Source organism: Panthera leo, chromosome C1, assembly GCF_018350215.1.
Source record: "Panthera leo isolate Ple1 chromosome C1, P.leo_Ple1_pat1.1, whole genome shotgun sequence".
Lineage (NCBI taxonomy): Eukaryota > Metazoa > Chordata > Mammalia > Carnivora > Felidae > Panthera > Panthera leo.
The window spans coordinates 97,413,440-97,427,229 of NC_056686.1; the positions used below are offsets into that span (position 1 = coordinate 97,413,440).

The following is a 13,790-nucleotide window of genomic DNA, read 5'->3' on the forward strand; positions in this document are numbered from 1 at the left end:
CAATGGCACTTTAAGTTTATAGACCACTCAGGCATCTAACCGAGCTAAAAGCATTCTCAAAATACTATACCTAAACATCTACTTCGGAACTGAGCAGTCCACTAAACTAACTGTAAAAACCATTCAAGAACAAAAGAATTTATACGACTAAAGTTACCGTATTAAAAAGAAATATCTAGGGGCACCTGGGTAGCTTGGTTGGTTGAGTGTCTGACTCTTGATTTCAGCTCAGGTCATGATCCCAGGATCGTGAGGTCAAGCCCTGTGTCAGGCTTTGCACTGGGCGTGAGGACTGCTTAAGATTCTTTCTCTCTCTCCCTCTCCCCCCCGCCCCGGCCCTCTCCCCAGCAAGATATGCATGGTTATAAAACAAAATACCATCCTATAGTTAAGAGCTCCACCACCAAATACACACTCATTAAATTTAATTGCAAAGTTTGTGGACACATACATATGATATCCTCATAGATATTGTCCTCAGACTGTGTATAATAAAGTGCTGAGCCAGAATTTCTTCCAAGTTCTTCATGAATCTTCTGTGAGTTCCGATTTCGAAAGTGCTGAATATCCTCAAATTCAAAGGATTTCCTTAAGAAAGGAGATATGTTTTAAAGTTATATGTTTTAAAACTCTAGTATTCTTTAAATTGGTATGATAGTGAGACATCTGTAAGTAAAGGACTTGCATGCAAAATTACAAAGGTGCTTTATCAGATACTTGAGAATAATAAACTAGGCTGGTACCCTATAAGCATGCGCCATGAGAAAATTGGAGGCTTTTGGCTAATTACATTCGTGTTCTTTATCGTGTACCTTTATTAAGTTAACCCACTAGTGAAAAGTGAAGCCAAAGCCAGCATGCCCTAAATGAAGCAGAAGAATGTACTTACGTCCCTACACATTCTTAAAAATATAAAACTCAAGTCCTTCTGATGCTCTTGGGTCCGTACACTGTCTTACATATTACCTATACTTCTATTTCCTTTTGTAGGTACTTTCCCCTCGGGTTAATCAACATCTGTAGAATCAACCTAGGCCTCTAACCCATGCAGGGAAGTAGTTCCGTAAGGACAATGCTTAGAAATCATCACCTAGCAAATAAAAACATACCTTTTAGATCTCCCTCTGATTTGTCTGCCATATTTCTTTGGTTCGGGTTCCTGAGAAGAGGCCAAAGAAGACTCTGCACAAGAATTATTTTCACAGTATTTTCTGTCACAGTTTCTTTCTTTACATGGCACAACACCAGACTCAGATAAATATCTGAACGTCCTACGAGGCTTGGGCAAAGGGTTTATAGAAGGTCCACATTCCTGTCCCTCGGGTTCAGAGTAAATATTTTCTAAGCTCTTGGTTATTCCATATGAACTATCTGGAACTTGGAAATTCAGTTCTTTTTCTGAAGAGTCACAATGTTCTAAAGCCAAATTGAAGACTTTATCTGGGGGAAGTGCCTCTATTTTCTTCCACAGTATCTGTGAGGTATAGAAATTTCCTGGAGGTAAGGAAGTCTCTGCATCCAAAACGTCTTTCCAGCTTTCAATCTGTTTGACCTGAGAACATACCCAACTGGATTCTGATTCATTTCTAAATGGGTGTGTACGATCATCTTCATGTTTCTCACTTTCACCCTCAGTTTGGTCCTGGCTTTTGGCATCTGCATTGATATCTAGACCGACGTTTTGAGAGCTGGTTGCGTCCAACTTTTTGCTCTTTCCCTCAGCAACAGGATTTTTCTCAAGAATCTCTTGATGACAGTTATTATACCTCACTCCAAAGTCCTTTGGATGCCACCTTTCTGGGTTAGATATACCATTCGTTCTTCCTTCCCACTGAGAAATTTTTTGTTTGATATTTTTGCAGTGGCTTCTTGACAGGGTCTGAAGAGCAGAACGAGAAAAACCGGCATCCATGTTCCCAGTTGGGTGCATGACAAAGTGTGAATTCTACTGAGGTTCCATCATAAGTAACCGTGAAATACTGTATTCTTTATCCTGTCAGTTAGAATCCAAGCAATTCTAGTATTTTCCTTTCATGTTTAACTTGGAAGTCTCTTTTTAAAAAGAAGGATTTTGATCACTGGTCCTTGTTGAAAATGGCTACAACTTTATCTTGAATGTTCCTATTAAAATGAGACAAGAATATGTTAACACAGTTTTAGAATTTCCTAATTTAAAGACTACTAAAACACTGCCTCTATCTATCCCTAAATAATTCGTTTACATTGCACATGCAAAAATGTGCCTGTCATCCATTAAGTAATTCAACTCCATAAAGGCATTCCTAAGATGGTGATATAATACAGAGAAAATATTAACTTGTGATATTTCTCAAATTATCAGCTTTAATGTTCTGCCTTATTTAATTTCCTAAAGTTAGGTAGACTGAGGTTTTATAAGAGATTACACGTAGTAGTATACAATGTTACTTTGTAAAATCCATTCTTTTTTTTTTTCATTTTTTTGACATTTTATTTATTTTTGAGAGGTGGAGAGAGACAGAGCACAAGCAGGGGAGGGGCAGAGAGACAGGGAGACACAGAATCCGAAGCAGGCTCCGGGTTCTGAGCTGTCAGCACAGAACCTGATGTGGGGTTTGAACTCGTGAACCGCGAGATCATGACCTGAGCTGAAGTCTGAGGCTCAAGTAACTGAGCCACCCAGGTGCCCCTAAAATCAATTCTTTATGGGACCTTCTCTTAAGGAAACAAAGACCAGCAGAGTATTAAAAAAAGTGTACACACACCAAAATACATCTCGAATCACTAAAAGGTTTATGTATGCATCCAGAGGAAGAGCCAGTTAGTCTGGAAGCACGTGAATACCTGATTTCCTCCCCTTTGTCCTATGTTGGGGACAACACTAGCCCTCGTTTCACATCCTCTTATGTCAGCTTTACTATTAGCAGCACAGGACTCTGCCTGCACAGTGCTAAAGACCATCCGATGTGCCATTAACTATTAGTTGCTTTAAAATATAATAACCATGGGGCACCTGGGTGGTTCAGTCGGTTAAGCATCCGACTTCGGCTCAGGTCACGGTCTCGCAGTCCGTGAGTTCGAGCCCCTCGTCAGGCTCTGGGCTGATGGCTCAGAGCCTGGAGCCTGTTTCCGATTCTGTGTCTCCCTCTCTCTGCCCCTCCCCTGTTCATGCTCTGTCTCTCTCTGTCTCAAAAATAAATAAACGTTAAAAAAAAATAAAAATAAATAAATAAAATATAATAACCTATTTCGTCACTGACTGAACTTTCCACATCTCTGCCACCACACCCTTGGCCCAAATTGGCAAAAATACTTACAGCCACTGACACACTCCTTCCTTTCACATACAGGCTTCACTCATTTAGGCTATAAATGTTTCCTCAAATGTAAAATGTGGCAAAGAACTTTTCTTATCAAGTGAGCAAAGACCTGATCTCAAGTCAGACTATACTGGTTATAAATAGTAACTGATTCAAAACTTCCTGAGGCAGGGGTCATCCTTCCTTGAGCTTTGTCTGTGGGGCCTTGATTAACAGGCAGGAAAATATCGTGGCCCAGTTCTGTCAGTGCAGCTGACAGTTCACACACACAATTTCTTCCAGGCAGGGCAGCTGCTCATCAGGACTTCTATCAACTTTCATTTAAACCATTCCTACAAGTTTCTAGGAAAACCAGCTTTGCCAGCAAATAACCTTTGATGAGGATCCAATGCAGAAAAATTCTACATAACCTTAAGAAATTGAACTAATGTGAGTGGGAAGAAAAAAACTCCAAAACCCCGAAATACCAAAGCTCTTGCTGCAGAACTCTCTCTTTCTCTCAATCTTTTTTTTTTTTTTTTTTTTTTTTTGCTGCTGCCACCACAGCTCCCAGCCCCTGCTGTGTGTGACCCGCCCGCACCATCTGGCACCCAGGCCCAGAACTCTCAGTAAAAGGCTAACGCATACAATTTGAATGTCCAGTCAGTTACTGCTCACTGCTAAAACTGAAAATCCATTTGTTGCTTCTGATGTTTACAGAGGATTCCTAAGGGTTTTAGGGTGTCCTTGAGTCTTGGGTTTTCTTCACTATAGACAAGATGGGAGTACAGTTGATCCTTGACGGAGGTCGGGAGGAGCTTCCGCAGAGTTGAAAATCTGCATCTAACTTTTGACTCCCCCCCCCAAAAGCAGCCTCCAGTTGGCAGGAAGCCTTAATGATAACATAAACAGCTGATTAATACATATTTTGTATGTTCTATGTATTGTATACTGTATTCTTACAATAAACAGAGAGAGAAGAAAATTCTAAGAAAATTTAAGGAAGAAAAATATACTTACAGTACTGTACTGTATTTATAGAAAAATATCCACCTATAAGTGAATTATAACACACACAATTCAAACCTGTGTCGTTCAAGGGTCAACAGTATTTTTCTCTCTCCTAGGAGCCCAATAGAGGTTGTCAGCAGTCCTTGTTAATGTTTTCTTTACTTTTCCTTTGTTAGTACGTGAAGGTATGTAACACAGGAATGTATGTAATGTATGAATGGGTCAAACTGGGAAGAAAGATGAAATCTGCTAAAGCTAACAAAAAAAAATTTTTTTATGGCTAAAGAAATTTTTAACTTGAAAATTGCTAGCAACAAATGCTGACTTTATGAGATTAACACACAAATATGAATGATGTGCACTGACAGTGTTTCAGTGGCAATGGAGTAGCGGAGCAACACGGGACACTCCTAACATAAGCAGGAATTATAAATATTTTTAAATGTTTATTATTTATTTTTGAGAGACAGACAGACAGACACAGCATGAGCAGGGGAGGGGCAGAGAGAGAGGGAGACACAGAATCCGAGGCAGGCTCCAGGCTCTGAGCTGTCAGCACAGAGCCCAACGTGGGGCTTGAACCCACAAACCCTGAGATCACAGCCTGAGCTGAAGTCACATGCTTAACCAACTGAGCCACCCAGGCGCCCCAGGAGGAATTATAAAGAGAAATGCTACTTGCTCCTAAATGTATGTATTAACATACTGTAGCTTTCAAAAAGTGGACAAACTATTTCAAAAACAAAAACGTTTTAATGCATTCTAGATGGCTGCCTATATAGATAGTATAGAGAATCTGTCTTTGTATCTGATTTCATAGTTCCAAGTTTTGACAGATCAAACTCTTTATAATGTGGCTTCCCTGTTCTTATATATAAGCTATATACACGTTCTGTTTTTGTCCCATCCAAAAAATAAGAATCGCTCACTAAGCCAAGAATTGCCTCAGCTGTTTTCCTACAGGCATCTCATGTCTGACTTTAACCTAATTAAATTCGGAGCCACCTTGAACTTCAGCACCTCCTTCATGTGGCTCCGTGTGATCCTTTATACCCCACACCCACCTCCCCAGTTTCTTGCGTTGACTTCCACTATCATGGACACTCTAAGCCCTAAATGGGGGCCCAGTTTTCAAGTCCTAGATCTCTCCACAGTTTCATCTTCAGAAAACTCCCTAACGCCAACTCACACATTTGTCCCTAGAGATTTCTTTCTCAAGTTTGCTTGAAGAGATCTAACAAAAACACAGACTGAGAGAATATGACAGCTTCAACAATTCTTCAAAAAATTTTTTTCTCTTCATACCATGAAATGAGTCAGATGAGTCAGCCTTCTCTATCCATTAAAGATTACTGAAGTCGGGGAGGATTCACAAAAAGAGGGGATAGAGCGCTCAATAACCACAATGGGCATCTCAACTGAAGAAACAGTTCCTCGAGTGAGCAGAAGTACAAATATGAAAAATCAGGCACGATTTAAAAGTTCAAAATATAACAGCATGCTTGAAATAAAGGATACGAATCAAACTCTTTTTTCTGTTTTTTGTTCCCAAAGAGGTGATCCTTAATAATGCCTCCTTGTTTTTATTTTTTTTCTTTTCTGAATATTTACTTCACCCAAGAAACACATCAACTGTAGTTTATCATTTTAAAATGTAATGTATACTATAACTTATCATATATAAGATTCTGATACTAGCATATTAAAAGAAACCCATTTGAGTCCATTCGGGTAAGTGAAATACTCTTTGGGAAAGAGAATACTGATGCTCTATTTTACTAACTCAAGTCTTATATGGGAGAGTGTCTCGCTCCAAATCCTGTAAAATATTTTATTTGATCAAATATAAGTATCTGACAAAATAGGAAGAATATGGAACATTCTAACAGTTGGTTTAAAAGTTGATGAAAGGATATGCCTTTACTTATTTATTTTAATGTTTATTTATTTTAGGGGAGAGAGAGTGTGAGTGTAGATGCACACGAGTGGGAAAGAGGCAAAGGGAGAGGGAGAGAGAGAATCCTAAGCAGGCTCCATGCTCCATGGGGCTAAATCTCATGACAGTGAGATCATGCCCTGAGCAGAAATCAAGAGTCAGACATTTAATCAACTGAGCCACCCAGGTGTCCCACAAACTGATTAAAGGGTATGCTTTTAAATGATTAATATTTTTTTATGTGAATTTTACCTCAATTAGAAAGAAAAGTGATGAAAGGGAACAGGAAGACTCTTACTTCTGGCCACGATGGAGTAAATGAACTACACTCACCTTCCCAACATAAAGGATTATAAAATAAGACTTATATATTAAATAAATGCTTTCACATATTGGATAACAGACAACACAGGGCTGTGATGTTTGAAAGAAGAAAAACAAATGAGGCAGGCACTATGTTGGCCCAGTTTTCACCCTGGAGGTTCTTTCCAGAAAACAGCACAGAATATGAAAGCCTTGCTGAGTTACAGATAAAAAGATCAGAGTTTGAAGGGGCTAGAGAAGACGGAATTTTCAGGGCAGAGTATCAGAAAGGAGGAAGCAACACAGAAAAAGCTCCAGAAATCTACATAGGATCCTCTTGAGTCTTGGATTGAAAACTAAGTTGCCAATGCACAGGGTTGAACACTACACAAGGCTGGAAATAAATTACTGGCAAAGGAACAACTACAGGGGACCTGCAAGATGACTAATATCCAGAGTTCACAAAGGCCTGGGAAATGTTCAACTTCCAATGATCTACAGAGGAGCAGACTTGTCCAACATCCAGGGAATTCAGTAGATACGTTAGGAGGTCATGGCTTGTCAGTAGGACTAAACTAGCCCTACAGTTTACTGTACTTTAGAGCTACTATGCTCTTTATGCTACTTTAGAGCTACCCTAACAAAGTTTTTAAAAGCCCTAAAAGGATCAAGTTGATTCATAAGTGAAGTGCCCCCCAAATTAAACTCAGTAATTTTTATATGAAGACATCAAAATGTAGACACTCAGCAATGTAACATTCACAATGTGCAGCATCTGTTCAAAATTACAAAACAGGTAAAGAAGCCTAAAGGTGGGAAAAATCAAGAGAAAAATCAGTCAATAGAAACAGAAACAAAAATGATAGATACAGAGTGGCCAAAGACTTCTGATCCAATATTTTATTTTTTTTTAATTTTTTTTTTTTTAACGTTTATTTATTTTTGAGACAGGGAGAGACAGAGCGTGAACGGGGGAGGGTCAGAGAGAGGGAGACACAGAATCTGAAACAGGCTCCAGGCTCTGAGCTGTCAGCACAGAGCCCGACGCGGGGCTCAAACTCACGGACCGCGAGATCATGACCTGAGCCGAAGTCGGCCGCTCAACCGACTGAGCCACCCAGGCGCCCCCTGATCCAATATTTTAAATACATTCATAAACTTACAAGAAAACACGAACATAATCAGTAGAGAAATGAAGATGTAAAAAAAAGAAAGCAAACAGAACCTCTGGAACTTAAAAATACCCTATCTGAAATGAAAAAGTCACTGGATGGGTGGAACCGCTATTTTAGATACTGAAGAAGAAATGATCAACGAAGTGAAATAAGGAGTGAAAGAAAATGTCAAACACAAAAACTGAAGCAAACCTAGTGCTAACACAAAAACAAAAACCAGATACTCCCTGAAACAATATCAAGCAGTTCACCTTACATAAAGTGGGAATCCCAGGGTGAAGGTGGTAGGAAGGCAGAGAACAAATATTTCAAAAAATAATAGCTGAAGTTTTTCTAAACTTGATGAAAACTCTAAACCTATAAATCCAAGAGGCTCAACAAATCTCAAACAGGATAAACACAAAGAAGGCCTCATCAAGGCAAACCGTAATCAAGCTGCTGAAAATCAGCGATAAAGAGAAAATTCTTAAATGGCCAGAGGAAAAAAAATACACATTACATTCAGAAATAAAGAAGTAAGCAGGAAACAATGGAAAATATTTAAAGTGTTGGCAGGGCAGGTGGACAGGATTGGGAATCTAGAATTCTAGACATATCCTTCAAAATTAGGGTTGAAATAAAGGCATCTTCAGTTGAAAAAGGTTAGGAGAATTTGTCAGCAGCAGACTTGCACTCAGGGTGACGAACACAATTTGTGAGTCTCAGTGGAAACTGAAAATGTGGGGCCCCTTGTTCAAATGCAGGGAAAGGGCTTTAAAGGTAGATATGAAGCTTTTTTCCTTTCTTCTGTAGGCTTTGGATTTGTCATAGTGTTCTTTATTTACTATCTAATGTTTTAAGTAAAAAAATTAAAAATTTAAGTTATTTGCATGAATTTATCATTCATCTATATGTTGTACAACCCCTTATTTATTTATTTGTTTGTTCATTTGTTTATTCATTTATTTTTAAGTAGGTTTCACACTTAGCATGGAGCCCAAAATGGAGCTTGAACTCACAACCCTGAGATCAAGACCTGAGCTGAAACTAAGAGTCAGCCACTTAACTGACTGAGCCACCCAGGCACTGCTGTGCAATGTCATTTTAAATGCAAATATCAGCGTATTTAACTTATACGCAGAATCACTGAAAATAAAAAATTCCTATTTTTGGCTTGTCCTAAAGGGTGCCTAAAGCTGGATGGAAGAGACAAACACAGTCAGATTCAGAAGATTTGAAGGAGAAAGAGAGGGTTCCCTCAGGCATGGAACCAACCAAGAGAGTGTTGTGAGGTCTAGGGATACTTGTGGAACAAGTGCAGATTCTCACATGAACCTGGGAGCCCAGCACTGTGATGTGGGGCATGCACATACTTGTTTGGGCCTAATGGCTGCTAGAATCTCCCTCTTGCCAGCCACCAAACCAATATGCCACACTCTGGCTGAGGCAGGGTCTGGGAAAGTATAGCCAGGTGTCTCCACATCCCACAGGTCTGCCTCCCCAACTCATGATAGACAGGTAGCCCCCAAGGATCTATAAAACTCTGCCCAGAACACACCTGAGATCTGGATCACGATGGGCAATAGGCTTGCTTCCATAAAACCAAGGCCTCCAGTTGGCTGCTCATCAGATATACCATGGTGCTGCCAGTCATGAGCCGGATACCCATTGTCATGCTGTGTTTCAAGACACCATGAGGTATACATGCCCAGCCTCATCCCTCACACACAAGGCTTCTGCCAAGAGCAGAGAGTGACAGTGGTCACAGGGTATAGGTAGGGAAGGGCCATGCAGGGCCAGCTGGAGAGAGGGCAGCTGGGAACCCATCCTCAGGAAGTGGCAGGAGGCAGGACCCTGTGTGAATTGAAGCTCCAACTCCCAGTGCACCCTACATTATGCAATCAGACTTCACCAACAGAACATAAATTTGAGGGTGCCTGGCTGGTTCCGTTGGTAGAGCATGCAACTTTGGATCTCAGGGTTGTGAGTTTGAGTCCCACATTGGGTGTAGAGATTACTTTAAAAAAAAAAAACAAACAAAAAAACACTCTACAAATACAAAGATTAAGTTACCAGAATTTCAAAATGGCTACCACAGAGCATAAAACCCCACAGGGCCCTTTTGAATGCAGGATCCTGTACAGCTATATTGATTGTCTGCCTATGAAGCTGGCCCTTGTTTACACGATAAGAAATGTTAAAAAAAAGTTACTCAAATTGAAGAAAAATGATACCAGATGGAAATCTGGATATAAACAAAGGAATGATGAGAACCAAAAATGGTACACACGCATAAATAAAAAAGACATATTTTTCTCATTAATCTCTTTAAAAGATGATTGTTTAAAGTATTGTGGAATACACAATAATAATGTATAATGTATTGTGGAATTTGTAATAATGTGGGAGTAAAATTTAAGACAAAAGCACAAAGGAGGGAAAGAGAAACGGAAATATAGTACCATAAATTTCTTACTTTATATATGAAGTAGTACATTATTTGAAGGGGATGGATTAAAGTTGTATGTTGTGAACTCTAAAGCAATCACTAAAAGAATGGGATTCTAAAAAATACTCAATGAATAAAAAGATGGGGTTGGGGGAGAGGAAGAGAACCACCACCACAACAACCAAAAAACCATGTGAAACAAACAGAAAATGAACAGCAAAATTGTAGTGTTAAAAATCTGACCACACCAATAATTATGTTAAATGTAAATGAGGTAAATTCTAAATAAAAGGCAAAGGTGATCATACTTGATAAAGAAGCAGGCCTAACTCTGCACTTTTATAAAAAATTACACTTTGGGGGCACCTGGCTGGCTCACTCAGTGGGGCATGTAGGTTTGAGCCTCACATTGGCTTTAGAGATCACTTAAAAATAAAATCTTAAAAAAAAAACAACACCGCACTTTGAATTTAAAGACATAGATGTGTTACAATAGATTCAAGCGCTGAAGTAAATATTGTAAGAATACTAGATTAACTGTATTATTATCAGACAAAGCAGAATTCTGGGCAAGAAATATTAGCAGAGACAAAGAGAGAAAGATATGTCATGGGGTAGCTCAGTCGGTTAAGCATGTGACTCCGGGCTTTGGCTCAGGTCATGATCTCATGGTTCTGCAAGTTCAAACCCCATGTCAGGCTCCAAGCTGACAGGGTAAAGCCTGCTTGGGATTCTCTCTCTCTCCCTCTCTCTTTGCCCCTCCCAAATGCACATGCTCTCTCTCAAAATGCATACAGACATAAATAAATCTTTAAAAAAACATTAAAAAAAAGAAAAAAAGACATTTCAAACAAAAATGGAGTCAATTCATCAAGAAGATGGAACAATCCTAAATGTTCATGTACCAAATAACAGAGTTTCAAAATGTAAGAAACAAAAAAATGTTAGAACCAAAAAGACAAATGGACCAATTTGTAATTTTACTGAGGATTTCATCACTCTTCATGAGTAACTGACAGAAAATCAGGAAATATATAGAAGACTGAATACCACCATTAATCAGCTTGACCTGAGTGATAATTTTATTTATTAAAAAAAGTTTTTTTAATCTTTATTTTTGAGAGAGAGAGAGAGAGAGAGAGAGAGAGAGAGAGAGAGAGTGTGTGTGTGTGAGCAGGGGAGGAACAGAGAGAGAGAAAGACACAGACTCAGAAGCAGACTTCAGGCTCTGAGCTGTCAGCACAGAGCCCAACATGGGGCTTGAACTCACGAACCGGGAGATCATGGCCCAGGCTGAAGTTGGACACTTAACTGACCGAGCCACCCAGGCGCCCCAAACTGAGTGATATTTTAGAACACTACACCTAACAACAACAGAATATACATTCAAGTATACATGAGAATGTATACTGAGAATGATTCTTTAACTCATGATGGAACTTAATTAGATATAATCAAAAGATATCTGGAAAATGCCAACATATTTGGAAATAAATGCTTATATTACAAAAGAAAAGAGTTTGGAAACAATGAATGAAAATACTATATCTTGGTTAGTGTTAAAACACATTTTATCCCATTAAGTTTCAAGATATTATTTTCAATTATTCTCCAGATTAAATGCTCTAGGTTACCCCGGTTTGAATGATCCTACTGCCAATCCTGCACAAAATGTACCGTCCTTTTCAGTATTACACCCTTCTAAATCCTATAGTGAAATTTGAATGTTATGATTATTATTATGATTATGATTTAAGGTTGTTTCTTAAGAAGAAAAAAAAATAAATTAAACCCAAAGCAAGTAGAATAATAAGATGTAAATATTCATGAAATAGCAACAACTGAACAACAGAGAAATCAATGAAACAAAAAAAGTTATTTGAAAACATCAATAAGTTGATAAACATCTAGGAGAACTGAACAAATAAAAAGAGAAGAAATAGCACAAATTAGCAATATCAGGAATGAAAAGGGGCCACCACTGCAAATTTTACATTAAAAGATATAAAGGATGATTATAAATAAATTTACTAGAGTAAATTTGATAACTTAAATGAGATGGACAAATTCCTTAAAAGATACAAATTGCTAAAACAGACACAAGATGATACAGAAATTCTGAGTACCTCTATATGTTATTTAATTTTTTAAGTTTATTTACTTTGAGACCAAGAGAGACAGACAGACAGACAGAGAGTGGGGGAAGGGCAGACAGAGAAAGAGAGGGAGAGAGAATCCCAAGCAGCTCTGTGCTGTCAGTGCAGAGCCCAACATGGGGCTCAAATCCACAAACCATGAGATCATGACCTGAGCCAAAATCAAGAGTCAGACACTTAAGCAATTGAGCCACCCAGGCACCCCTCTATATTTTAACAACTAAATTTTTAATTAAAATCTTTTGCATAAAAACTCCAAGTACAGACAACTTCACTGGTGAATTTTATTAAACATTGAAAGAAATATTAATCTTACACAAACTGTTTCAGAAAACAGAGGAAGAGGAAACATTTTCCAACTCATTTTATGAGACCAATATTACCAGTTAGAACCAAAGACACTACAACAAGAGAACAAAAATAGAGAATAGAACTCATGAACATAAATGTGAAAGTCTTTTAAAAATATTAGTAAATAAAATCCATAAATAAATATAAGAGATACTAAGTCATGACCAAATAGAGTTTATAAGAGAATGAAAAGTTGCTTTAACATTAAAAATCATCATATTTGGGGCACCTGGCTGGCTCAGTCAGTTTAGCATCCGACTTTGGCTCAGGTCATGATCTTGTGGTTCATGAGTTCGAGCCCTGCGTCAGGGTCTGGTCTGACAGCTCAGAGCCTGGAGCCTGCTTTGGGTTCTGTGTCTCCCTCTCTCTCTGCCCTTCCCCTGCTTGTGCTCAGTCTCTCTCAAAATTAAGTAAACATTAAAAAAATGTTTTAAAGTCATCATATTTATGAGATAAAGAAAAAAAACCCACTTGTGAATATCTTAGTAGGTGCAAAAAAGCACTTGAAAAAATTTCACATCTATTCATAATTGGAAAAAAAACCTCTATCAAATTAAAAACTGCACAATCTGATAAAGGGCAATAATGAAAAAAAAATACTTCAATATCATACTAAGTGGTAAAAGATTGATCACCTTTCCCCTAAGACTGAGGAAAAAGGCAAGTGTCTTCTTTCACTGCTTTTATTCAACACTATATGAGTTGTTGACTATATGAGAAGTCATAATCAATGCAATAAGGCAAGAAAAATGAAATAAAAGGTATTTACATTGGAAAATAGCCCAGGGAACAATGTTGTGAAAAGAGGAGGGCTTGGTGTGGCATTGCCATTTCTAACACCTTGGGTCTCTGTGCCTTTTGCAGAACTTCCAACAGTGCTATGTTGGGACAGAACATCTGGAAGTTCACAACCTCTATGGTCTGTAGGAGCCTCTATGAGGAGGGCCTAGGGAAGAATTTGTCATTTTCAGTGGAAAACAAGTGGTGACTGTGTACTTTGGATTGGGATTTGCTGCACTTTTTTTTTTTATAGTAAGACATCAACTCCTTAAGAAATAAGGATGTTTTAATTAATCCATTAACCAGATGTGAAAAGGAGCATTTTAAGAGGTACAATCTCTTTGAAAAATGGATCAAACTCTTAAATTCAAC

General features: G+C 38.4%; 1 protein-coding gene across 3 annotated transcripts in view; it reads right to left on the reverse strand.

Moving 5' to 3' along the window:
* DENND2C (DENN domain containing 2C) overlaps positions 1-13,790 on the reverse strand; it is an 89,534-nt gene that overhangs the window by 37,217 nt on the left and 38,527 nt on the right. For 2 of the 3 annotated variants that reach the window (XM_042953531.1, XM_042953529.1), the window contains exons 2-3: positions 1,110-2,121; positions 452-588 (exon numbers count right to left, since the gene is read on the reverse strand). In XM_042953531.1, coding sequence (XP_042809465.1) covers positions 452-588; positions 1,110-1,930 — 958 coding nt within the window. In that variant the 5' untranslated portion in view covers positions 1,931-2,121. Of the gene's footprint in view, positions 1-451; positions 589-1,109; positions 2,122-3,296; positions 3,385-13,790 lie in introns of those variants that run through there. The other variant, XM_042953530.1, reaches the window with a different exon arrangement.